At 39.1% G+C, this 24,807-nt stretch overlaps 1 protein-coding gene across 5 annotated transcripts in view; it reads left to right on the top strand.

Moving 5' to 3' along the window:
• Positions 1-24,807, top strand: part of IQCK (IQ motif containing K) — a 210,225-nt gene that overhangs the window by 39,933 nt on the left and 145,485 nt on the right. For all 5 annotated transcript variants that reach the window (XR_012161133.1, XM_073362280.1, XM_073362277.1 and 2 more), the window contains 2 exons: positions 8,414-8,498; positions 24,584-24,695. Coding sequence is in view for 4 of the 5 variants with exons in the window: in XM_073362280.1 (XP_073218381.1) it covers positions 8,414-8,498; positions 24,584-24,695 (197 nt within the window). In the remaining variant the exon portion in view is untranslated. The remainder of the gene's footprint in view (positions 1-8,413; positions 8,499-24,583; positions 24,696-24,807) is intronic.

Below are 24,807 nucleotides of genomic sequence, written 5' to 3'. Positions count from 1 at the left end.
TAATATGTTGATATAATAAGCAACACCTTTTCTAAGAAAAAGCAAACAAACAGTTCAATATGGACACTAGTCCAGCCACACAGTTCTGATTACAGGAATGTGGCAGGATTAATGTTGTTATAGGAAGCTTAATTTTTTTATTTCATGATTTCTTTTTTCACTTTAAACTGTGCAACATTAACATTGCATTGACATAGTATTTTTGCATTTAGTTTATATATAAAATAGTTACACTGTAATTTAAGTTTTTTGTGAATGAACTTTCTCTTAGAATAATGAAATTTGATCTACAGTAGAGATTATCAGAATTACTGTGGGGAAAATGGAAAAATATTAATAGTGTACTTTGGCTTCCTAACAGGTTATATCAAAGATTACTACTGCTAATCCTTCATGCTTACAGACTATAGGGTCTGATCCAAAGCACACTGAAGTCAATGGAAAGATTCCCACTGACTTCAATGGCTTTGGATAAGATTCATGTGCCTTTGATTGAAGAGTCTCTTTCCATCGAAGGCTGAAAACACCCCTGTGAAGTAGGGAAGTGTTATTAGCCTCATTTGTGTACAAATGAGCAAACTAAAGTGTAGAACTATGGGAACTTGCACAATGTCATACAACATATCTGTGGATCCAGTAATAGGGCTTAGGGCTCCTGACTCCCAGTCTCATGCTGTAACCACAAATTCACCATTAAAAACTCAGAGTTCTACATCAGAAGCAGACACAGTGTTGTAAGGGGAAAATCACTATTTCATAGTTTTCAGGTTGAAAAAACTGACCTAGGACAAAGGCACATGACACTATTTTTTATGTAATGATATAGGTATGCATACAGATAAATATAAAACCAGGGCATTTTAGCTCCCATCCACACTAGACCTAGAGACACCCAGGGGGAACAACAGCTGTAGCTGGAAGGAACTTGCATGGACCTGATTATGGAATCTGTTTCTAGATCTGTATGACTCCTTCCCCAGAGCATCCAATGCCACCATATGAGCTGAAGGCACACAGTGTAAATCAGGGCTATCCAGCCTCCCCATTCTCAGCAAGATTGAGAGGGACCTGTCACATTCCCTTTCTCCCTCTCTAATTGGGGAGCAACAGCTGCAGCTGAGAGGAGCCTTCATACCCTGACATCATTCACTCAGTTCTGAAAGTTGGTCTCTGGATTTTGTTTTTCCCCATTTGCTCTTCGATTACTGTTGGTTGGTGGTCTCCCTTCATCCTAACCCTCTCGTACCCTTGCTACCATTCAACTGCCCTGCCCCACTCTCTTGCCCATTGTGCTTCTCTCCCTCCACCTCTAGACTGCCTGACTTTCTAACATTTAGTCCCACACTCACTCCGCTTCCCTTCTCACCCCTAAGGCCACTTTGCTTATTCATTATATACCTGTCGTCCACCCAATGACTGTTTCTTGTCTTTTTATACTGTAAGCTCTTGTGGGCAAGTATTTTGTCTTCCTATATATCAGTACAATGCCTAGCATATTTTCTTTGCTACCACTGTATAAATAACAATAATAAAGTGGGGGAAATTCTTCCTCAGCTTGCCCCCTTTGGAAACAGCCAGACAAGTCTCTTCTATATCATGAATGAAACTACGTGCAGTAAGCATGCTATTTTGGCAAATACATTGGAATTGCAATAACTGCAGGGCTAAACTGTTAAGTTGTCAGACACTGTAGATGTCAAAAAATGCTCTAGAAATCTGGCCTAGATAAATGCCTGTGTTCTACATGTGTATATCTGTACTTCAGTGAATATCTAGAAAACCCCTGAATGAGTTAAGACTGAAATTTGCATTTTGATTCTTTCCCCTAAAAGATTTCCTACCTAAAATGCAAAGAAAGCAGAGAGTTATTTTAAAAAATGAAACACTCTCCTCCTTCAAGGCTTAGGAGCTTTGCACTTGGCTGTGTTCAGACGGATACAAAAGCTCAGGTCAATGAATTCTTGAAAAAAGCAATATGTAAAAAAAGGGGATTGCAGTATTTGATCATTCCTGTCCTGGTTGTCAGCTATAGGAAGGAAAAACTGATAGACAGGAGAAGACTTTGTGAAGCTTTACTCCTGACAACTGTCTAAGGCTGCTGGTATTCTCCTTCTTCAGAAGGCCAAACATGATTGTTCCAACATTCAGAGTCTTTCAAAGGAGAAATACCCTTCATAAAATGGATGAGGAATGGGTTTTTAGCTTTTTATATTGTGAGGTATTTTTCAAATCATTTCTTCTCAATCTGGTGTTTTGGTGTTGCTCCAAAAGACAACTAATATTCTGTGTTTCTGCAAACTGTTGAATGAATGTATTGCAACCTGTTACAAAGAAACTGTCTTGCAAGGTCTCTGTGCCCATTCCACCAGGTCTGTGGAAGTGCCCAAGGGATATTTCACCAAGTCCCTGTGTAAATCCATTCCTCTAAAACCATAGAGTCTTCATGTAGTATTGAATGCATTATGTAGTTAGTGGTGTTGTCTGGATTTAAAAGTTAGTCACATAAATCAGTGCTGCAGTCTCCTTTGGATTAAGTGATCCTCTCTCTCCTTTTGGGATAAATAATACTTAATAAAATCCATTAACTGCGATTTCTGGAGACATTTCATTAAAAAATACTTTTTAATTTTCCACGCCTCTGCATTTCTGGATTCTGGGTAGGCACATTAGCAAAGCACCTACAAAGGGAGCTGCTGTTGCAGTATTTCCAGACTGACTGGCAGCAGGAAATACTAGAAATGTCATGAGAACATTTTTTTTTTTAAATATTTCAGAGTCTGGAGGTTTGTCTAGTTCAGATCAGCATCTGAACTTTTGAGTGCTTATAAACTTTTTTAAGCAAAATTGTGTCTGTCCCAGATTCATTTATGTGTCTGTTAACCTTTTGTCAGTTCCTGTGACTTTTAGAGCATGTGCTTTCCAGTGCAAGGACTTTCTCTTTATATGTGTTTGTAGAGTTCTCAGCACACAATTTGGGGCTTTATGCACTATTATAATATAAATATTCAAGATTAATAACCATAACAATCAATCTGATAACAATATATGTTGGTCTCCTTTATATAGCTATGGATACCGTGTTAAGTCACATAATCCTAGTTCAGGTCAAATTGTTTTTTAGTGTGGCAATCCCTAAAGCTTCAAGAGTGTAGCTATATGGAGGCAATAAGGCCCTTATCCAGAAATTGAATGTATATTGAAATTCCCCTGTATCTGCACACAGCGTCAATGGGAGTCTGCAGACAGCTGGGATTTCCTCCCAAGACCTTTTTCCACTCGGTGTCCCAAGCAATCAGTTTGACTCAGGATTTTGTCACTCAGGTATTTTTATTTGGCATACAGCAGTTACACTGAGTTGATCAGAGGTGGATAATAGGGCATACCACATCCAAAATCACACAGAAAACCTCTTCCTTTATATACGTTCCCAGATTTCCTTGCACTTACTGTACATTGCAATACACATTTCGGGATTGACTTGGTTACTTTGTAGGAACCAAGTCCTGTACAGCAGTCTCTGTCCATGCACTGTCCATCTACGACTTACTCTTTGCCTCATCTTATGTTCCATTGTAAATGGTTCCCTGGGTGTTCTGTCTCTTAGCTTACTGAGCCATTTACCTATTTTAGCACAATCAGTTAGTTTCCAGCCTACTGATCCATTTACATCCCTAATCCTGTCTCCCAAGAAATGAGACCTTACCCACGTCTAATTGCTCATGTCTAGCCAGGCCTACACACACGTGCTGCAGTGTACATTGATTGTATGCAGGTAAGACTGGGGCCTGAATTTGGAGATTTTCAGTTGCTGTTAAGTAATATATTGGATTTGAGTGCAAAGAGCAATTAACAAATGTTGAATTATACGTGGTGAAAACTCTGCATGATAATACAAGCAAATAAAAGAGGAGAGAAAAATAAAATGACCGTTAGATTGTAAATAGCTCAAAGAAGGGACCAGATCTGATGTTTATACAGCAGAATGGGGCCTTAAACCTGATTGGGGCCTCTGCGCATTATAGTAATACAGATATTGGGTACCTATAGTATAGGTCAATGTGCTTACCAACAACCACACACATCCCACTATCCTGACATGAAGAAAAGGAGTACTTGTGGCACCTTAGAGACTAACGAATTTATTTGAGCATAAATAAATTTATTTGAGCTACAGCTCACTTCATCAGATGCAGACTAACACGGCTGCTACTCTGAAACCTATCCTGACATGGATGCTTTTCCCCCCACCCCTTTTTTAAGAACAGGACTGACATTATGAAAGCAAACTTCTGAGTTCAATATAGAAATCACAGATATAAAACTGGGAGCTTCGATAAGAACCCTTTGTAATATTTCATACACTTTTCTAACACAAGTGTGCAGTATTTCTTCTGCATACTGAATTACATCTGCATAATGTTATGTAAATAATAGATATCTCATTATCGGGATCCTTACAAGCCTGATTCCTTAGAAAGCAAAGCACATCCTTCCTGACATTAAAGATTCTTCTGGTCAATTCCTGCTTTATTTTGGTAAAATTTGGTAAAGTGTGGAAAAACTGTGATAATAACCAACACGTTATTCAGAAAGATTATTATATTGTAGCCATTTTTAATGTAAAACATATTCTACATTGTGTATTAAGAATTGGCTTTTAAGACTCTACATGATTTGAAGCTCTTTTATTTTGAAATAAACAGAATACATTTACCGTACATTTGGTTATCATTCAAATCTTCTTGGAGTGTTACAGCTGTCTTCTGCCACAACTGACATATTCCCTCTTCCCCGATTCACTGTTGATGGGTGGCTGCCTCTGCTCATATTCTATTTTTATTTGACCTGAAGCCAATTGCATATATTCCAGTGGACAGAAATGGACCTGGCATGACTTTCATTCCTGTTCCTTCAAGCTAGTCTGCTGAAATGATTGATATTTCCTAGTGACTGCCACACTGAAGATTAAGTCCTTTCCATTTTGCTTGATTTACACTGGCTTTCTCAGATTTGGTCTTGGATGGCAAACCAGATAGATCCCCATTATTTAATAACAAAAGCAGTGGAGTGGCTAGAGGTACTGTTGCAAGACTACACTCTGCTTTTTGGAGATGCCATTCTGATGCAAAGGAGTCTAGTGTTCCATTACCAGTGAAAGCTCATTGTTTTTCTGTATACCTGCTGTATTTTAAAATGTATAGGTTGGTGTCCTCATTTGCATTGTTTAAAATAGAGACCTTTTCAAAAAGATAAATCTTAGAACAACAGGCAGGAGTCCATCAGCAAAAACAGCACAGTCTCTAAATTCATAGATGAACACATTACAAAAGAGAGCGACAAGGTGGGTGAGGTAATATCTTTTATGGGTCCAACTTCTGTTGGTGAGAGAGACCTGCTTTCGAGTTTACACAGAGCTCTTCTTCAGGTCTGGGAAATGTATTCAGTGTCACAGCTGACTACAAGGTGGAACAGACTGTTTAGCATAAGTAGTTAACACATATTTCAAGGGACCATTCAAGGTGAAGTGGCCTGTTAACACCTCTGCAGTCATGGGGGGGGAGGGGGCAGGGAAGCTGGGGGGAGGGGAACGGAGTTAGTGGATTATACATTGTTGTAATAAACCATAAACCAAGTGTTGCTATTCAATCCATGATTTTTAGTGTCCAGCAAAGTTACAAATTTAAGCTCCCAGGCTCATCTTTTGAAGGTGTTGTGCAGGTTTCCTTTGAGGATGAGGACTGAGAGGTCAAAGTGTTTACCAACAGATGATATGGTGTTTCTGTCTTCTATCATTTTAATCTGAGAGTGTAATGATTGTCTGGTTTCACCCACATAGTTTTTATTTGGGCAGTTAGTGCACTGGATGAGGTACATGACATGCCATGATAGGCATGGGTAGGACCCATGCATCTTGAAAGCTATGTTGAGGGCAGTGTTGATAATGGTAGCAGTGGAGGTTTGTCTGAAGGTTTTGCATCTGTTGTTCTGGCAGAGTGCCATGTTCCGGAAGAGTGCCATGGCCAGATTCTGCCTGGATTCCCTTGTTTGTGTATTTTGGGAAGTATGTAGACGCTCCCTGGGGTGGGTTCATGGGGAATGAGATTGTAGAGTTTCTCTTGGAGTTGTTTTGGAAGGATTTGATGATATCCTTAAATTCCTAGTTAAATTTCGGTGTGGTGTCTTCTTTGAGTTCTTTATAATAGATGGTGTTGGAGAGTTGTTGGTTGGCCTCATTAACATAGTCATCATGGCTGAGGACTACGATGGCGCCTCTTTTGTCTGTTGATTTCATTACTATCTAGTGGTTGGATTTCAGGGGCTGTATAGCTGTCCTCTCAGCAGTGACGAGATTGTGGAGAATCTGATGTTTGTTAAGGATTTCACAGTCAATTTTTTTCCAGAAAGCAATCAATGTAATGATCAAGAGCATGGTTTCATCTGCTATGGAGTGTCCATTCAGATGGTTCGTTTTTCTTATGACTGGTGAGGACTGAAATTGTGGGCGGTGTCATCAACTCAAAAGCTTGTCTCTTCCTGCTATTGTCTGCATTTCTCATGTCCCAGACACAGATTGCGATTTTCTTTCATAGAAAATAAATGAAGGCAAAAATCTCAGTCAACAGGATGTTGAGCACAATTTGTTCCTGTGTACACTGACTGTAGAGTTGAGGTCAGCTTTGTATTAGTTAATAATTAAGGTCATGCATGGACCGCACGTATCATAGGCTGGGGAAGTCTATGCCAGGCTATGCTGGGGGCCACGTGCTGCTCACCTAGCGCTCTGGGGCTAGGAGCACTCAGGCTTCAGTGGGGGAAGGAGGGCGGGAGGGACAGGTCCTCAGGCAGAAGGGGCAGGCCAGGCTGGGGGTTAGTCTCCCTGAGCCCATAGTTCACCCACCACCCGTGAGGCCATGTTCTAACTCGATGTACTTCTCCAGTGAAGTATTCTCCAGAAAAGACAAGCCCTAAGACAAAGGTCTCAAAAGGCAAAGAAAACTTACTACGGTAGGGACGAATATAAATGAAACTAAGCAAAGGAAAATGGAGCTGAATATATGGAAAAACCTCCTAATATGAGATCTATTATGTTGTAGAATAGTCTTCCAAAGGACATGGTGGAAGAACCAGTCTTTTGGTCAATTAAAGTTGGACTAGACAAAGCATTTGGGGACAGACTGTAAGGAACAAACCCGCACTGGAAAGAGTATTGCCTTATCGGTTACTTCCATCTCTTATTTCTGTAAAAAAGAAACAACAGGATTCTGTTATAAGGACTGATTTGGGCAAACACTTGTTTGATTATGTCCAAATGATCACCTGCATCATCCAGATTCATAAAACTTTGAACTTCTCAAATCAAACTTGTGCACAGAAGCTCAAACTGTGACTCTTTTTTTTTTTTTTTTTTTAAGGACAGAGCAAGTTCTGCTAGGTATTCTAGTGTCATGGGAAGTCAGCTGTTTATAATGGGCACTCCTATGAGTTGTAACATTTATCTGCAGCCCAGTGACTTTTTTATTTATTTATTTATTTAAAGTGTGAGGTGTGACATTTTCTTACCTTTGGAAAAAAAATCAAAGAAAACCAAATAAATTACTTTCAGTCTGATCCTTTCAACTGGCTGCTTGTTGATCAGTATAAATGAGAGCTAAACACATCAACAAGCATGGTGAAATGGCTTTTGTAAAGCTGAATTCACTGAAACCTAATTACACTGTAAAGTGATTCTCATTAGGACTGGTAGCAGAATTTACTGTAAATGCTTTCAAATCACCATCAATTTATGCTGAAAATTAATAGTTGAGTTCTTTTCCTTTGTATTCCTCTGGCCCCTTACAATGCCAGGTTTCTCTGACTATTTCAAAGGTAAAATTGCCACATTTGTTTTATGACCTTGTTAAGACATGTCTCTGCGACTTCTTGTACATGGTTATGGTAACAGTAATCCTTTCAGAACAAAACAATTCAGTCTAAAAAGAACATAGAATGTAATTCAAATGGTTTTATGGAATAAAATGTATTTGAGTGGCATGTCTACACTGCATATAAAGATCCTCTGTGAGTTGTACACTCCATTACTGCAGCCATGCCCTTCAGTGTTTATAAATAGTAAAAAATAACCAAATAATAAAAATGCAGGAATAAAAACACTTGAAGGAAATTCAGAACAATACAGTCCTTGATATATTATTGACATTATGGTGTTTGTGGAGAAGAAACAATTTGTATAATACTGTATCTGTATTAGTGTTTTAAAAGGGCACATTATTTAAGTAATACTTTTTTATTTTGGAGTATTAAGAAATTGTATCTTAGAGATACAGAACAATCTTTCTCTTTTGGGGGTCATATATTGTAAAGGAGGAAGAAAAATTTTTAAAGGCTGAACAATTTTTATTTTTTTTTCTTTTAGTCCTAGACCACCAATTCCACTGTCTCTCCTATTATCGGAAGAAGAAGCATGCAAAATAATTCAATCATTCTGGAGAGGTTATCGGGTAAGAGTCAGCTATAATTATGTTGTATGATGCTGGATCTGTGTGACTGCGAAGGCCCTGGGGAAAACCCTTACATAAATTTTAAGTAGCAGAGACTATAAATAACTTTGAGACTGCTATGGTTCACTGGCATTGGATATGCTTATATGTAAGTTGTCTAGTGACTCAGATTTTTTCACAGGAGTTAATGCAATGCACTCTGCTTTGTTTTCTTCACAAAGAAGTTTACTAAGGCTGTCAAGCGATTAAAAAAATTAATCACACAATTAATCGCACTGTTCAACAACAACAATAGAAAACCATTTATTTAAATATTTTTGGATGTTTTCTACATTTTTAAATATTTTGATTTCAGTTACAACACAATACAAAGTGTACAGTGCTCACTTTATATTTATTTTTATTACAAATATTTGTATTGTAAAAAACAAAAGAAATAGTATTTTTCAATTCACCTCATACAAGTACTGTAGTGCAATCTCTTTATCATGAAAGTGCAACTTACAAATGTAGATTTTTTTGTTACTTTTGTTCTTTTGTTTATCGCTTTTACAGTGCAAATATTTGTAATAAAAATAATATAAAGTGAGCACTGCACACTTTGTATTCTGCGTTGTAATTGAAATCAATGTATTTGAAAATGTGGAAACATATCCAAAAATATTTAATACATCTCAATTGGTATTCTACTGTTTAACAGTGCGATTAAAACTGCGATTATTTGTTTAAATTGTGATTAATTTTTTTGAGTTAATCGTGTGAGTTAACTGCGATTAATCCACAGCTCTAAAGTTTACAGAAAATTTTATTTTAGAAATATTGTCTTCCCTTGGGAGCCCTCCAAGTTTTATTTTAGCCTTTAACTAGTAGGTGTGGGATAAAATTTCCAAATTCTATGTGTGGGTGTGGAGGTGGACATGAGAGAGATTGAGGGGGAAAGTAAGGGGGAAAAAAAGTGTAGTATAAAGAGCGGGAGAGAGAAATGAGATATGGAAGGAGACAGAATATATTTAGGAAAGGTAGAGGGCATGATCTCTTACAGGAAACAAACACAGAGCAAAGCCAGGAAGGGCAAAAGAAAGTAAAACCAATAACGGGTGTAGTAAGTAGTATTGGGTGAATTTCTTATTTGACAGTTTTCAACAGAGTTTGCTCTATAGTTGGCTTACATATGATTTGTTGAATAATAGAAGATGAATATTTTTCTGTAATTCACCAGCTCTACTAGTAAATTTTTATGTATATAAAATGTATTAAATAGAAAGTTGATTGACAGTGTTACAGTTAAATACACCAAACAGTGAATAGTACATAACTGGTTTATTCCTTTAAATTGAAGAGAGCATAGGTTTGGGAGGAGGGGCATGACTTGTGAGGAGTAGTGGTACACTATCCTGGCTAGTTAGACTCTTCATTAACATACCAATTTTTCAAAGCCATTGCTCTTTAAGTGCTTTAGAAAGAAGGTTAAATAACATGATCTCCATTTCATGATGGGAAAAAAATGAGGCAGAGAGAATATATATGCAGAATATTTAATTGTGTTTATAGGCAGGACTGGTAGCATGCCCAATACTTCCCATTTTAAGAATCGGTTTTTCAGTGGCTACTGACTTTGCTAAACTTTTACCATTTGGGCTAAAATCTTCCGAACAGTTTGGCCATTTCCAAGATCAAGGCTAGGGAAAAATACATAGTTTTGCCAATGTTAAAAATTCTTTGAACCTTTTCTTTGAAAAACTCTAGCATGTCCATGCTTTAAAGCAGCATTTGAAATTTGGCAGAGTGGAGGCCTGTGTATCAAAAATGTGCTCTTTGCTGTCCTCATAAAAGTCTGCCCAAATATGGCCAAGCCAAATTTAGTCTTTGAAAAATCATAATTTGCACATGATCAGTAGAGACTCTGTAGATTTTAGCATCTAATGTCCCTGAAGATTCTGTCTGCACAGAGCATGTACCAGCCCTGAACTGAGCAGCACCTGGAATTGCATCTCTGCAGGCTGTGTCAGGTCTGGGTCCAGGCACCTGACCTGAGACAGGGAGCCTGTCTCTCCTGTGCTCTGAATGACCCCCGTGCTGGGCCCAGTTAGCGTGAAGGAGGAAGCTGCCTGATTCAAAAGCTGAGGGGACAAGAGCTAGACCTACAGTGGGGCCTGGGAGGGAGTGGACTAGGGCAAGGAGCCTGGAGTGAAGGGAGATATGGAAACTGGGACTGGGAGTTGGGGTAGGTGAGACTGAGACTGGCTGGTCCAGGAGATTGGGACTGGGAGTCAGTTGGCTTGGGGAATGTGCTGGACAGTGGGGTGGCTGTAGACTATGATGCAGGAGAGAGAGATGGATCAGATGAGGAGCCAGAAGGGGATGGCAGAAACGTACATGAGCTGGGCAAGGAGCTTGGAGAGAGTCTGGGAAAGAACTACAAGCCATTACCCTCTGATCCCACTGAGAGTTACCAAAAGAAACTACAGCATTTGCTCAAGAAACTCCCTGAAAAAGCACAAGATCAAATCCGCACAGACACACCCCTGGAACCCTGACCTGGGATATTCTATCTACTACCCAAGATCCATAAACCTGGAAATCCTGGGCTTCCCATCATCTCAGGCATTGGCACCCTGACAGCAGGATTGTCTGGCTATGTAGACTCCCTCCTCAGGCCCTACGCTACCAGCACTCCCAGCTACCTTCGAGACACCACTGACTTCCTGAGGAAACTACAATCCATCGGTGATCTTCCTAATAACACCATCCTGAACACTATGGATGTAGAAGCCCTCTACACCAACATTCCACACAAAGATGGACTACAAGCCGTCAAGAACACTATCCCCGATAATGTCACGGCTAACCTGGTGGCTGAACTTTGTGACTTTGTCCTTACCCATAACTATTTTACATTTGGGGACATGTGCCAGCAATGCCCCTCTGCCATGTACATTGGTCAAACTGGACAGTCTCTACATAAAAGAATAAATGGACACAAATCAGATGTCAAGAATTATAACATTCATAAACCAGTCGGAGAACACTTCAATCTCTCTGGTCACGCGGTTACAGACATGAAAGTTGCAATTCTTCAACAAAAAACTTCAAATCCAGACTCCGGCGAGAAACTGTTGAATTGGAATTCATTTGCAAATTGGATACAATTAACTTAGGCTTGAATAGAGACTGGGAGTGGATGGGTCATTATGCAAGGTAACCTATTTCCCCTTGTTTTTTCCTAAACCCCCCCCCCCCCAGACGTTCTTGTTAAACCCTGGATTTGTGCTGGAAATAGCCCACCTTGATTATCATACACATTGTAAGGAGAGTGGTCACTTTAGATAAGCTATTACCAGCCGGAGAGTGGGTTTGTGTTTGGGTGTGGGGGTGAGGGTGGGTGAGAACCTGGATTTGTGCTGGAAATGGCCGAACTTGATTATCATACACATTGTAAGGAGAGTGATCACTTTAGCTAAGCTATTGCCAGCAGGAGAGTGGGGTGGGGGGAGGTATTTTTTCATGCTTTGTGTGTATATAAAAAGATCTTCTACACTTTCCACAGTATGCATCCGATGAAGTTAGCTGTAGCTCACGAAAGCTTATGCTCAAATAAATTGGCTAGTCTCTAAGGTGCCACAAGTACTCCTTTTCTTTTTGGGAAAGAACTGTGAATGTCTGGGCAATGAAGCTGGGCTTGGGAGTCTGGGGGAGAGTGAGATGTGGATGGGGAGTCCAGAGGGATCAGACTAGGACTTGTTGGACATGGAAAATGGAGTGAGAAGCCTGAGGAGTGGAAAATGGGACAAGCTGGGTGAGGAGAATGGAACTGGCATAAGGATCCAGAGGTGAGAAAATGGCAGGAGTGAGACAGACACATGTTGGAAGGAATGGGGCAGACTAGGCCATACTTAAGGGGGAATAGGCAGAAGAGTCCATGCCTACTAGAGCATTCTTCTCTCCAGAGCCTGGAATGGAGCCCATGCTTTCTGAGTCTCACCATTTGTCTATTATCAATAAGTATTTGTGAAATAGATTGGCAAAATGTCCCATCCCCCTCTCTTGCTGGTCCCTACTGAGGATGACAATCTGCTATCACTAACTCCATTAGCTCAAGTAGCAGAGGTCAATATGAAGGATCTAAAGACTCCAACCTTGCTAATGACCCAGGTGGATGTCAGTATAATGTTACATGATGGAACTTCTGTTTTTTCAATTTGTTTTTTAAAAAACCTAGGAAATCACACACAAAAAAACTATGTTAAAAGGTTGTTGTTAAGGTTGTAAAATCAAGCACTCAAAAGTTAGGAAATGCCGGAATTAATGTTGTCTGTGCAACCTTAGTTCAACCGTTTTGTACATATGTATTATGTTACAATCTTTAATTGCATACTATTTTTTCTACAGGACCCCTGCCTCATTCATTGCCAAAACACGTTATAATTCCCACTGACTTCAATGATGGCAGGCAAAACTCCCATTGACTTCAGTGGGGCTAGTCTGTCACCACGAGTTTTGATGCCCTTTCAGTAGCTGAAAAATTTCCTCCGGACTAAGTACCAAGATTGGTTCATGGATCAGCAAAAAAGGCCTCATACTCATGGCACAATCAGTGGCCTCTTCCACCTGCACACTATGCTAGACCCAAAGTAAAGCACCTCAGCCAGGCAGGATAGGGAAGAGACCTCTAATGACTCTGGAATCCAGATGTCCTGTTATGCCATTTGTAGTTTCATCAATGCATCACAGGTTCAGCCCACTTTGATCAAAAGAATTAACACAAATGTTAGCAAATATGTAAATTAATCTGTAGAATTTTCCAAATATTTTGGATAGTGCTTCATAGGTCACTCCAGTTTACATCCAGCATTCCTCCTGACAGCTATTCCATGTGATAATGTACTTTAAGGAAGTGATACTGAAGTTTCTTTATTTAAATTTAAAAATAAAATGAGGGATGAGAAAGCAATATAACCATGACATAACACATTATTTTATTTATCATGAGTGAGGGGTTTTTTTGGAACGTGTGAATAACCTCCAGACTTTGAACCTACTTTGCTTCACTGCACAGGGAGTTAGACTTCTGTTTCTGTAAATATAGCGTGTTTTCTAAATAACAATGAATATAGAAACTCTCTGTGCTGCTTATAAACAGACTTCAGTATGTGAAGAATCTTGTATGAATATGAGCATGGGAGCATGCTCTGACTATTTATTCTTGATTAATAGAGTCCTGTGATGTTTTATGCTGTGTGTTTATTTGTTTTCCCTGATTTTCTTTTTTAACCTATCTGACTTTGATTCCCACAATAACATTAATTAGCACTGACAATACCACTGCAGGCATCCTCACAGTAAAATATTGCAAAGCCAATCATTATCCAATAACATTTGTATGTTGGATTAACACTACAAAGTTGCTCAGATACCTTGTGTTTGGGGGCAAAGGTTCTGAAAGGCAATGTCTTTGCCCTCTACATTAACATTTAATTTAAAAGAGTATTGTTTGTAGACTTAAATCTGTTAGAAAAGAAAAGCAGAGTCCTAAAGAACAGTCAATTGCAATGATTAACTATCAAACTGTGAAATATTTTTGCTGGTTTGTTGAGTGCAGGGGGCAGAGTTTTGTTTAAGAGTTATAAGCTGAAATTAAAGAGACAAGATGGGTTATGCAATATCTTTTATTGGTCGAACTTTTCTGTTGGTGAGGGAGACAAGCTTCCAAGCTAACACAGAGCTAGCTGTTAATAACAAGCTATAATACAGTAAATCTAGGGTGATGTATTTTTATGTATGTTGGTAAATAAAGAGAATGTTAAACTTAAATGAGAATCACTCATCCTCTACAAGGAAAATGGATACAAAATATCATGGGATATGGTTAATCTAAAATTTCAAAAGGCAGGAACTTTTAAAACTAGTTGATATATAAGTCAGCATTGATTTAGTCTGTCCATAACAGTTTCTTTGTAAAGGCTTCCTCCCACCCCAGGATATTTTTAGAACATTGTTTGGAAAACTCATTTTTTATTTCAACAAGATACAAAAAGGTTTTATCAAGTAGTGGTTTTAAACTTTTCATATAGACATTGTTCACTGAACTTAATTATATAATTCATACAATCTGTAATTCTAAAACACCCTATTATTACACTGCACACCTTCTGGTAATATTGACTATAAATACAAAGGTGTGCCCTAATAGATCATACAGTGCACTGTGAAAAAGGAAGGTCATTACTTCCACTGGACTTCTCAATTTACATTTTCAAGGACATGAAATCACACACCACACACATTGAAGCGTAGAGGGGAAAATATTCTGGACACACTGTTTGATTTCTCAAGAAGTAAATAACTAAGAAATTTAATAAAATAAAAGATAGCTCGTGTGTAACAATAACATTCCAGAATGTGAGGATATAAATTTGAATCCTTGTAGTTCTTTATTTTTGAAGCTACATCATCTCAGATGGAAGAAACCACAGCAAGCCCTGTTATATTGTTTAAAAATTTTCCTCACACAGATGTTTTGTGTACCTCTTCAACTGTTCTTCAGGACACTCATTGTCAAACATACTGAGGCATATATCGATTTAGAGGGTGAAATGACCTCATTTGTAAAATTAACTGAGCTTTTCAAATCTATTCATGATGCTTCCCTTGTTTTTATCACCCATGCCTGAGTGAATATACACAATGTGAAAAACTCAGACAGATCAACAGCAACGTGTCATCCGATTAAAAAAAAGTCTTTGCACCAAAAGCTGCAGAGCAGAATTTTAACATTGAAGCAAAGGCTAGCAATAAGAGATAAGGAACCAGTGTGTTCAGCTCCACCTTGAGCCAATTTCAGAAGAATGCAGTTGTTATATTGGAAGTTGTTAATGGCTTCCATCAAGTGAGTCTTTGATCCAAAGACACTCTCAGTTCTGGTTGTTATAAACACCCTGCTTTCAGGCTAAATGGAAGGTGAAGCTGTGTGCCGTGAATGGGAAGCAAAAGAAGCTACTACCCAAGGCAAAGGGCTGTCTGGTGAGACCTCAGCAAAAACTAATCCAGGTAGATTTAAAGGGGTTTTCCTGACTGACAATCAGGGGCTAAGTATTGGATTTGCAGGCTGGGGAGTCAAAGGGAGAAAAAGCCAGAAGAAAGTGAGAGAAGCAGTTGTGAGCATGATCCTGAGGGGAAGCAGAGAGACAGAGCTTCTTGGGCACAGAAATCACTGGATAGGTAGGTTTGGGCATTTCTAAGGAAAGAAACTTTCTGGGGTTGGTTGTTGCTACGCTGTTCAGGGAAACAAGACTTTGTGCATTCTTTGTAAATAAACAGGATTGCACTAAAGAAAGTACCTGATTCATATCATCAGTTTCTCCTCCTAACAGAAAAAACCCTGCAAGTCCCCAAATATTGGCTAACCACTCAGGCTAAAGGGACAACATTATTATCATTTATCTGTACTTGGTGCTTTACACACATGTAAAGATAAAATCTCACCCCCTTCCATGAAGAGGGCAAAAACGTTTCATAATTTTGAGGTGGTATCTAGGAGAGAAGCAGGAACACCCAAGGTCTATGGTAGCTCTGGCACAAGAATTCTTTCCTTTACCTTCAACATTCATCTTCCCTTAGTGAACTTATGCAAACCCATCATGTTCCAAAGGAGCATCCTGAGATATGTTGAAAAAAGTTGCTTGGCAAATGTCAATTTCACTTACTTTAGTTGAGAGAATTTAATTCCTTTCTCTTTCCATTTTAATTTCTGTAAAATTTGGTCTTATCTGAGGCTTAAATACATTGGCTTAAATCATCCTCTCCTGAACTAAAACCGTGTGTGGATTCCTTCCTGGGGATAGTCTCTCTCTCCCCCTTTCCCCTTCTTTCACATACACACATACATGAGCACATGCACTCTCGTGCCATAAGGCAGATATCAGAGTAACAGCCGTGTTAGTCTGTATTCGCAAAAAGAAAAGGAGTACTTGTGGCACCTTAGAGACTAACCAATTTATTTGAGCATAAGCTTTCGTGAGCTACAGCTCAGGTATTCCTCCCTATGAACAATCCTGTGGGACCTGTCCCCAACCCCAGGATCACCTCCACTGAGCCCCTTTGCCATCACACAGGTTCTTGCCCCACCAGCTTCCCCCATTTCCATGCACCTTAGTTATCTATGTTGCCCCTCATTTGAGTCTGAACCTGAAAGTTGCTGAGTGCCTCCTGTGATGCTGTATGGAATATGGGTGACCACTGATTTTATTAATACCAATATTATAAAATTGGAATGAATCATAGCAGATATGCCATGTGAGCTATCTGCAAAAATGTCACAATTTACCAAGTATGATGATCTTGTTTATATGTTTGCATCACCTTTGTATTATGAGTTATAGATATGTAGGGTATATCTGTATTTCAAACTTGTGCTGTGAATCTGGGTCACATCCCCAGACAGATTGGCATCAGCACTGCCTAGCCTCTTTGATGGCCCTACATGGGTCATCAACTGTACAATGAACACATTGAAAGGAGCCAGGGAAGACACCTTATTAGTCAGCAAGGCATCTGGTATGGCTATGGACAGAGCATGCTGCTAAAATGCACGCAGCGTAGCCACTGTTTGTCAGCAGGAGAGAGCTCTCCTGCCAACAAAAAACATCCCCAATGAGTGGCGTTAGTGTTGTTGGCAGGAGAACGCCAAGACCAGCGCTTGTTGTCGACAAAATTTTTGTCTTCGGGGTGTGTGTGTGTGTGTGTTTTTAACACCTCAATGACAAAAGTTTTGTCTTTCACTTGCCAGTATAGACAAAGCCTAAAGCTTCCATGTCATATTCTGTTATCAGCTTTGGTTTGGAACAAAGGAAGCACAGGCCGCATAGCAAAAGACTATAAAAGGCAGCTGGATCCTCTCCATTTTGTCTTCAGTCTTCTTGCCTCTGGAGGAACTTTTCTGCAAATGAAGCTCTGAACAAAGGACTCAATGACTCATCGAAGCTGTGGATGTGTTCCAGAGGGACTTTCAAGCCAGCAAACTCACCAGTACTGCTAAGAACCTGATATATGGACTTTGAAGTCTTTGTGTGAATGTAACTGCTTTATTATTTAACAACTCTCTCCTTGTTCTTCCTTTTTTTCTTTATTATAAACCTTTCGTTTTAGACACTAAAGGATTGGCTGGAAGCGTGCTATTTTGGGTAAGATCCAGCCTAATATTGACCTGGCAATGCGGCTGGCCCTTTGCGGTTGAGAAGAACATTTTGTATTGTGAGCAGAGTTCTAAAATAACTTCTTACTGTACTGGACCTAGGTGCTGATTGGGAGCCAGAGAACTGGAATGCAACTGGCTGTGTGATTTTTTTTTTCTTTTCTTTCTTTTTTTTTTTTTGCTGCTTGATAACCAGTGTGGGGATCAGAAGCACAGTTTGTGACTTGTTGGGAGTTTAACTTCAGTGTTACCCACCAGTCTTGGGAGTATCTGCTCTCTTTTTTGCAGCCTGCCCTGACCTTGGCATTTCCACTGAGGGCTACCCTGGGCACCCTATGTCACACCACCTACCAAGCTGCTGAGCACTCTCTAGGTCAGTGGAAGCTTAGCTTTTTGTAGGTTCTGAGCACCCTCCTGTTGAAGTCAATGGACATTGAGGGCACTCAGCACCCTGTGGGATCAAGCCCAGAAAGGGCTGAAAAAAAGAGTAAGGTTTATCTTCATCTTATCTTTGGTCCAATGCTAGGAAGATGGGCCTTGAAGAGACAGGAGAGTCAGAGAGAAATGGGAAGAAAGAGAATTTTATTGTTAATGTCATCCATGTCAAACATCCAGGGTGGAAGAACTAAGGAATTAGGGCCTCACTCTTTTCTTTTTGAGCTTTTCCCTACATTTTGAAAGGATCTGTATAAAATGTGAGTGTCTGGAAGCATCTTTATCTTTCCCACGTCTTTAGGGATTATGTTGGTAAGTATATGGAACATTCTTGTGGGGAGTGAAAGGAGCTATTAGATGTGATAAATTAATGTATTTTCCAAAGTTACAGGAGGAGAAATACTAGGCTGGGGTAAGATGGCCAGTTCTGGTTGCTCTGGTGTTAGGAGAAAAGTTTTGGAGTAAGGCCTGTTCAAATGGATATACTGACGCTTGAAGTCCAAAATGAAAAACAACAGTGCCCCATTTTTCTCTCTAGTTCTTCCCAGTAACATACTTTCACTTTCTGGTGAAAATACCAGCAAGAGCCTCAAAGACCATGAGGGTGTTGAAACAGAAGAGATGATAGTCTCCTACAGAAGCAGGGTTGATTAACTTTAGGAGGAGGTGTGTCATTTTTATGGAAATATTCTTGGACACAGATATCCTGCATCCTCAGAGTTTTAGTCACTAGTTTTGGCTGGAGAATCCTATTCTTAATGGTACTCAACTGGAACATGCTCCCCATGAGCAAAAGTAAAAGGAAGAGCACTGTGCCTCACGCAGCACAATGGTTAAGACTCAATTTTCCTCTTTAAAAGAAGAATTCCACTGTTTTAATATTCTCTGGTTTAACCTTCTTGATAAACATTCACAAACTGATGGGAGAAATAAAAAAACAAAACAACCCCCCCTTCTCTCTCCCCCAATCTTGCTTTCTTCTTATTTTCTTTTGTGTGCTGAAAAGCATGATCAGAGAGAGAAAGTTTAAAGGCTGGTTCCAAAGGGAGTTGTAGTAGTAGTGGGAATCTGAGATACTGCCAACAACTAATTCAGAAGTCTGAACCTTATCACAGATGGGTAAAGAAGAAGCTGTGGGATCAAACAGCATTTGAAAACCTACAGTATTCAAAGTATTAAGAACTGTAATATCACAAAATATAGCAATGAACATTTTATTATCATTTTTCTACTACTTCTTGTGTGGCTTGTTAAAATGAAGCCAAATAAAATACAAAATTGTTAATTAAAATATATAATTAATCATCATAAAAGATAGATATAGTGATCTACACCTTTGTATGCTGCTACCCTGTAGCCTGATCCTGAGTGGGGCTGACTTCAGTGGGAATAGAGGGCACCCTTCACCTTGCAAGATCAAGCTCTTACCAATGAAGCAAGATCAAGCAAACATGGTAGCTTATTTACGCCATAGGAGATGCAAGCATTATACATATGAAAAGTGAAATAAAGCTTAGTTCATGAATAAGAAGACACAAGGTAGCAATGAGTGGTTCTTCGACATACTGCTTAACAAATGTAGTTTGCATTGCTGTAGGTACTTAGAATCCCCAAACCCAGAAAATTTATTTAAAATATTTCTTTTTGAGACTTGTACTAAAAATAATTATATTCAGTAAATCTATATTTTCATAAGAGAATGCCCTGTCCCTTTATTTTCCTGGGCACAAACCTGGGTTGAATTGTTAACATCTATTTTGGGAGGTTAGAAAGGATTAATTTAAAAATGTGTTTCAGTTATGACAGGCTTGTATGTAAGGATATTTTCATCAGGGACAAGTGTGACTGCTGGGAGGTGTTTAAGTAACATTACCTCTGCCAAATGTGCACATTAGTTAAATTTATCACCACTCAGGGCCTTATATAAGAGACAAGATCACAAAATGTTTAGCAATGTATAATTTTACAATACATAGTATAGATTCATTAGAGCTAGGAAGGTCATTCTGGATGTATGTATTGGAATTCTTGTGTATCCTTCCAAGTAAGTGGTCTGAAGTGATTGGCTGAATGCACATTGTCTGCATTTCAAAAAAATTTGATAATGCACCATGCATTAGATCGGTCTCTGAAGTCGGAGAGCATGGCACACAGGAGGAAACTGTTAACAGAGTAATGTTAATGATCTTGACTCCTCTACTCATTTTTTGGCTTTGCCCTGGGCCTTAAAAAGAAAGCTTATGCACGTTTTGCTTGACGTAGCATTCTGCAAATGTACCTGGATGAAAGCTCTTCTCATAAAAATATAAACTGTGTGAATTGTATTGGAAACAGCTTTTGCTTAAATTGGCATATCTGACTCTCCAGCTGGTGACCACCATTTTCCTGAAAAGTGACATCATTTGTGGCACCAACAATACTGGAACCTTGATCAGAGAGTGCAAAGCAATCTCTGCTGTGTAATTACTGTGATGCTGTAAATTTAAACTCAGCTGGCTTAGTAGCTTAAGCCTTAGGTTTAACATACTTAGACTCTGTAGCACCATAGATTCAAAACCCAGTGGTGGTAGACCTATTCCATTATTCCTTTAATGTAGAATTGAGTTTTATACAATTTGTTTTACGTTGGTCTTCTGAAAGAGACATGAAAAACAGGTCCTGTCCACGCTGCCTGGCCATTGTTCACCCCAGGACATATTTTAATGAGTAGATATTTCTTTAGTGTCTTTGATCAAAAATCGTCTTATCTCTCCCCATTATGCAGTGTGGTGTGCCCCAGTTGGCCTCTAACCCAGACCTGAATGCATTTCATTGTTGTTATGTGTAGAGATGACCAAAAAGTTACTGTATTGAGAGTATTAGATGGGGCAGGATTGTAGTATCATGTCTATAATTTGTAAAGTGTTTTGTGATTCCTTGGGATCAAAGGCATTATGTAAATATCAAATGTCATTATTTATTATGTATGTATTCTGATTGTTTAAACTAGAATTAAATCAGAATAGAAATGATTTACCTTTATCTCTGACAAGGTGTTCTTATACTTCTGCTGTCATCAGTGATGCCCCTTTTCACAAGATAGAGCCACCACCAAAAGGCTCAGAATAAATGACTGTGACCCAGGCAATCAATAGAATGTTTGCTGCATTTACAGCAAATGTGGATTCACTCTAAAAGGTTTGGGTTTTTTAAAAGAAAAGCTGCACTCTGACTTCAAAACTGGACTTGTTCAGTACTTCACATCGTAGTGGTCTTCTGTGAGACAAAGACATGGATTCATCCCCATGCCTTGATTACTTGCAAACATATTTGCCTGTTGGCTGTTTTGCAGGTTATTGTCTGGTTAGAATTATATTGTGTTTATAAAGCAGAACTAATTTGCTGGTGTATTGCCAAAGATATATTAAAATAATTTGCTGAATTATTAAAAAGTTGATATACTGTAATTGGAATGGATTCTTAAATGTGTGAGATATTCCATTTTACTTAGGTATTTGAATGTGTCCTCTTCATAAGATGACCAAATCCTATCAGTCTAAAGATTGGAAATCTCAACAGTCATTCATGAATCATGACATCTCTCATATAGCAAATTAGCTCTTGTATAGCTGCTAAGTGATGAGAACTGAGATAACTGCAATGCTATAGAGCAAGTAATACTATTTTCTAAGTTTTATTGACCATATTCAGCACTTAATTACACCATATGCTACCCCTTGGGGCAAATTCTGCACTAACATACATTCTGTGCCCCTTCAGTGGGATAGCACAAAGTGTAAGTTATTGCAGAGTTAGACCCTATGGACTTACTCTGCCTCTCAGGCACTAGCCCATGTTGAGTGACATCATGTCAGGATGATTTCAGAGGCATTCTTGCGGAAGAGTGCCCCCATTGCTGCGCTCTTTCATAGGATGATGTGATGCAGCAAAATGTCCTCCTGCTCCTTTTCAACCTCATTTGCCAGTCTCACTCCAGAGCCAAGTGAGACGAACAGCGAGAGTAGTTCTTGCACTTCTGACAGTCGCTTACAGGAGGCACAAAAGGAAGGGATCTTCTTGGGCTCTCCCCCCCTCCTGTGCTCCCACTTAGGAGCTGTAAGGACCTGCTCGATGGTTGGATTTTTCTCCATTAGCAACATTTTCTTTCTCCTTAATATGTAAAGATCAGTAGTGCACCCTTGGCATTCACCTAAACACATTTTGACATAGGTTCAGTTACAAATCGCACACTTCACTTTTTCAACAAATTTTCAGTAAGGAATAGGTGCTGTTATTTCTTTGGGATAGAACAAGCCCTGTTCCTTTACCCTCCTGCAGGCCCTTCCCCCTCAACCCTTGTACACATAGGAAGATTGATTCCATGCAACTAATTAATTGATACTCATTTAGTAGAACTTATATGTGAGAGCATCAGAGAGACACAATACATCTCTTCTCAGAATGGTAGCTGTGTTAGTCTGTATCAGCAAAAATAACGAGGAGTCCTTGTGGCACCTTAGAGACTAACAAATTTATCTGGGCATAAGTTTTTGTGGGCTAGAACCACTTCATCAGATGCATATATCTCTTGTGCGTCTAGGAAAACATCCAGTGCATGGACTTGTCCTGTATAACCTACCTGTGGGAGGAATAGCTGATGAGGTTCATAGAAATGAGTTTTGATTTCTGTGACCATGAAAATACAGTTTTGGCTAGTAACATTAATACTATTTTTCTGATTTCAAGTGTTCATATTAAACATGTTAAAGTGTAACAAACGATGCAGAGCTAGTTTATTGGAGAAAAGATAATGTACTATTGTACGAGATATATGATGTCAGGTCACTGAGTAAAATTCTTCTCTGTTCGCATTCATTTTGTAACCTTGCGTTGCATTACTGCTCTGTCTACAATGTAACAAGTGCCCTCCTCTGAAATGGATTAAAAACTACTCCAGGGTTCCAGCTATTGTAGGTAGCTTTCTTGGTTTCAAGGCGCAGGAAATATATTTTTGGTGGAAAGAATGCTTTTGCTAAATAACATTCATGGTCTCCCTTAAGAATTTTGAAACTAATGGAGATAGAGTCATGCTCTCAAAGTCTGTCATAAAAGAGGAAGAAGATTGAAATGTAACAGACCACCACCACATAAGTTAATATTAATTACAATATTATCTAAAATTAAATGTGAGGAGGCTTCCCAGGAACTGAATCCGTGGGTGCATTGGAAACATGGGGACACCACCACTGAGAGGGGAAAACAGGCTTGTTAATATTTGTTGTTAACAGCCATTATCTTTGTAGGACCCTAAATTACAATGCAGTTTTATGTACCTAGAGCTTATAAATAAAAAACAGAAGATGCATTTTGATAACTATCATAATTCAGGTACCACATGGTATAGGTTCAGCTACACAGGAGAATCTGCTTAATTGTCATTGGCCATCCTGATAAACAGTTTCTGCTCCCATTGAAGTAAGTGGGGCTGTATCTAATGCTTTGGATTTTCTGAAATTCTCCCAGAGTTTCTCTAGCATTGATGCTAGGAACGGTGGGGAATGCTAGGCTAGATCAGCTGAAGGCATGTTTACCACGAAACATGCTTTCTGCAGGTCAAGATGAGACAATGGTAAAAAATTGAGGTGGGTCCAACTGTTGTTCAGACCAATGGGAGCAGCACTACTGCTAGACCCAGGGTTAGAGCATTTCAGAAAAGTTTAAATGTAGACATGGCCTGGGAGTGTTGTCATTATCTTCAATGGGAGCAGGCCCTTCATATGGATGATTGACAAAGAATAGATGTCATGAATGCATTTCAATTACTTCAAATAATGGATTAATGGCATTCCTCTCTGTAAAAGTCTATTTAAATTGTAGGACTGGGGTTGTCTGCATGCCTATTTGCAACCGTTAGTAGGTGGGAATTGGTTTGCTAGCATTAATTTCCTGCTGCATGGCTCTTTGTTTGCTTCCTGTTCCTCTCCTGCACTATTATGGCTGCTCAGTGGGTTGGTAAAGGCCTTAATGCTTTTAAGTACAGTGCTTAATTTTTTAAACAATTCAGGAAATATGTAACTATCTGCCATCACATAGCATTCAGAGGAGTCCCTGCTAGCCATAACTGGCATATGTTTTCAACAGGGTATGTCAATTATGTAGATTTTGCTTCTGTATAGACTGAATTTTTTAAGCCCTTGGGGCTAGATTGTGCTTTTACATCTGGTCCTGTATAATGAGCAGCCCAGGGAAAGAATTGTGCTTCAGAAAGTCAGTCTTTCTTATCCGCTTTTCTTGAAACTATATGTCATTGTGACTTACTCTACACCTGTGTAATTCCATTGACTTTTGTAGTTACTCCTGATTTCCATTTATAAGTTTCATTCTACTTTAGTTACATAGATTTGTTATAGTAAAACATTGATAATGCATTTAGGGAGGACACAGGTACATTTCTTACAATACCGTGTTTTTCCTTTCCTAGGTCCGCTGTGACACTGAGGTACAAGAACTGCGGCAATGGCAAAAGCAATTGAGAGAGGACAAGAACATTATTAAAAGAGTGCAAGAGTTCTGGACTAAACAGGAAACCAAAGGTAGGTTGCCCAAACCAGGGATTAAAGACTTCGTAATTTAAATGATAAACATTTTATATGCACTCAGATGTATGTAACACAATGATACACTGATCACAAATGACAATCCAGG

This window comes from Lepidochelys kempii, chromosome 10 (genome assembly GCF_965140265.1).
Source record: "Lepidochelys kempii isolate rLepKem1 chromosome 10, rLepKem1.hap2, whole genome shotgun sequence".
Classification (NCBI taxonomy): domain Eukaryota; kingdom Metazoa; phylum Chordata; order Testudines; family Cheloniidae; genus Lepidochelys; species Lepidochelys kempii.
Note: the sequence above shows the minus strand (reverse complement) of the source record. Positions and strands in the feature narration are given on the sequence as shown.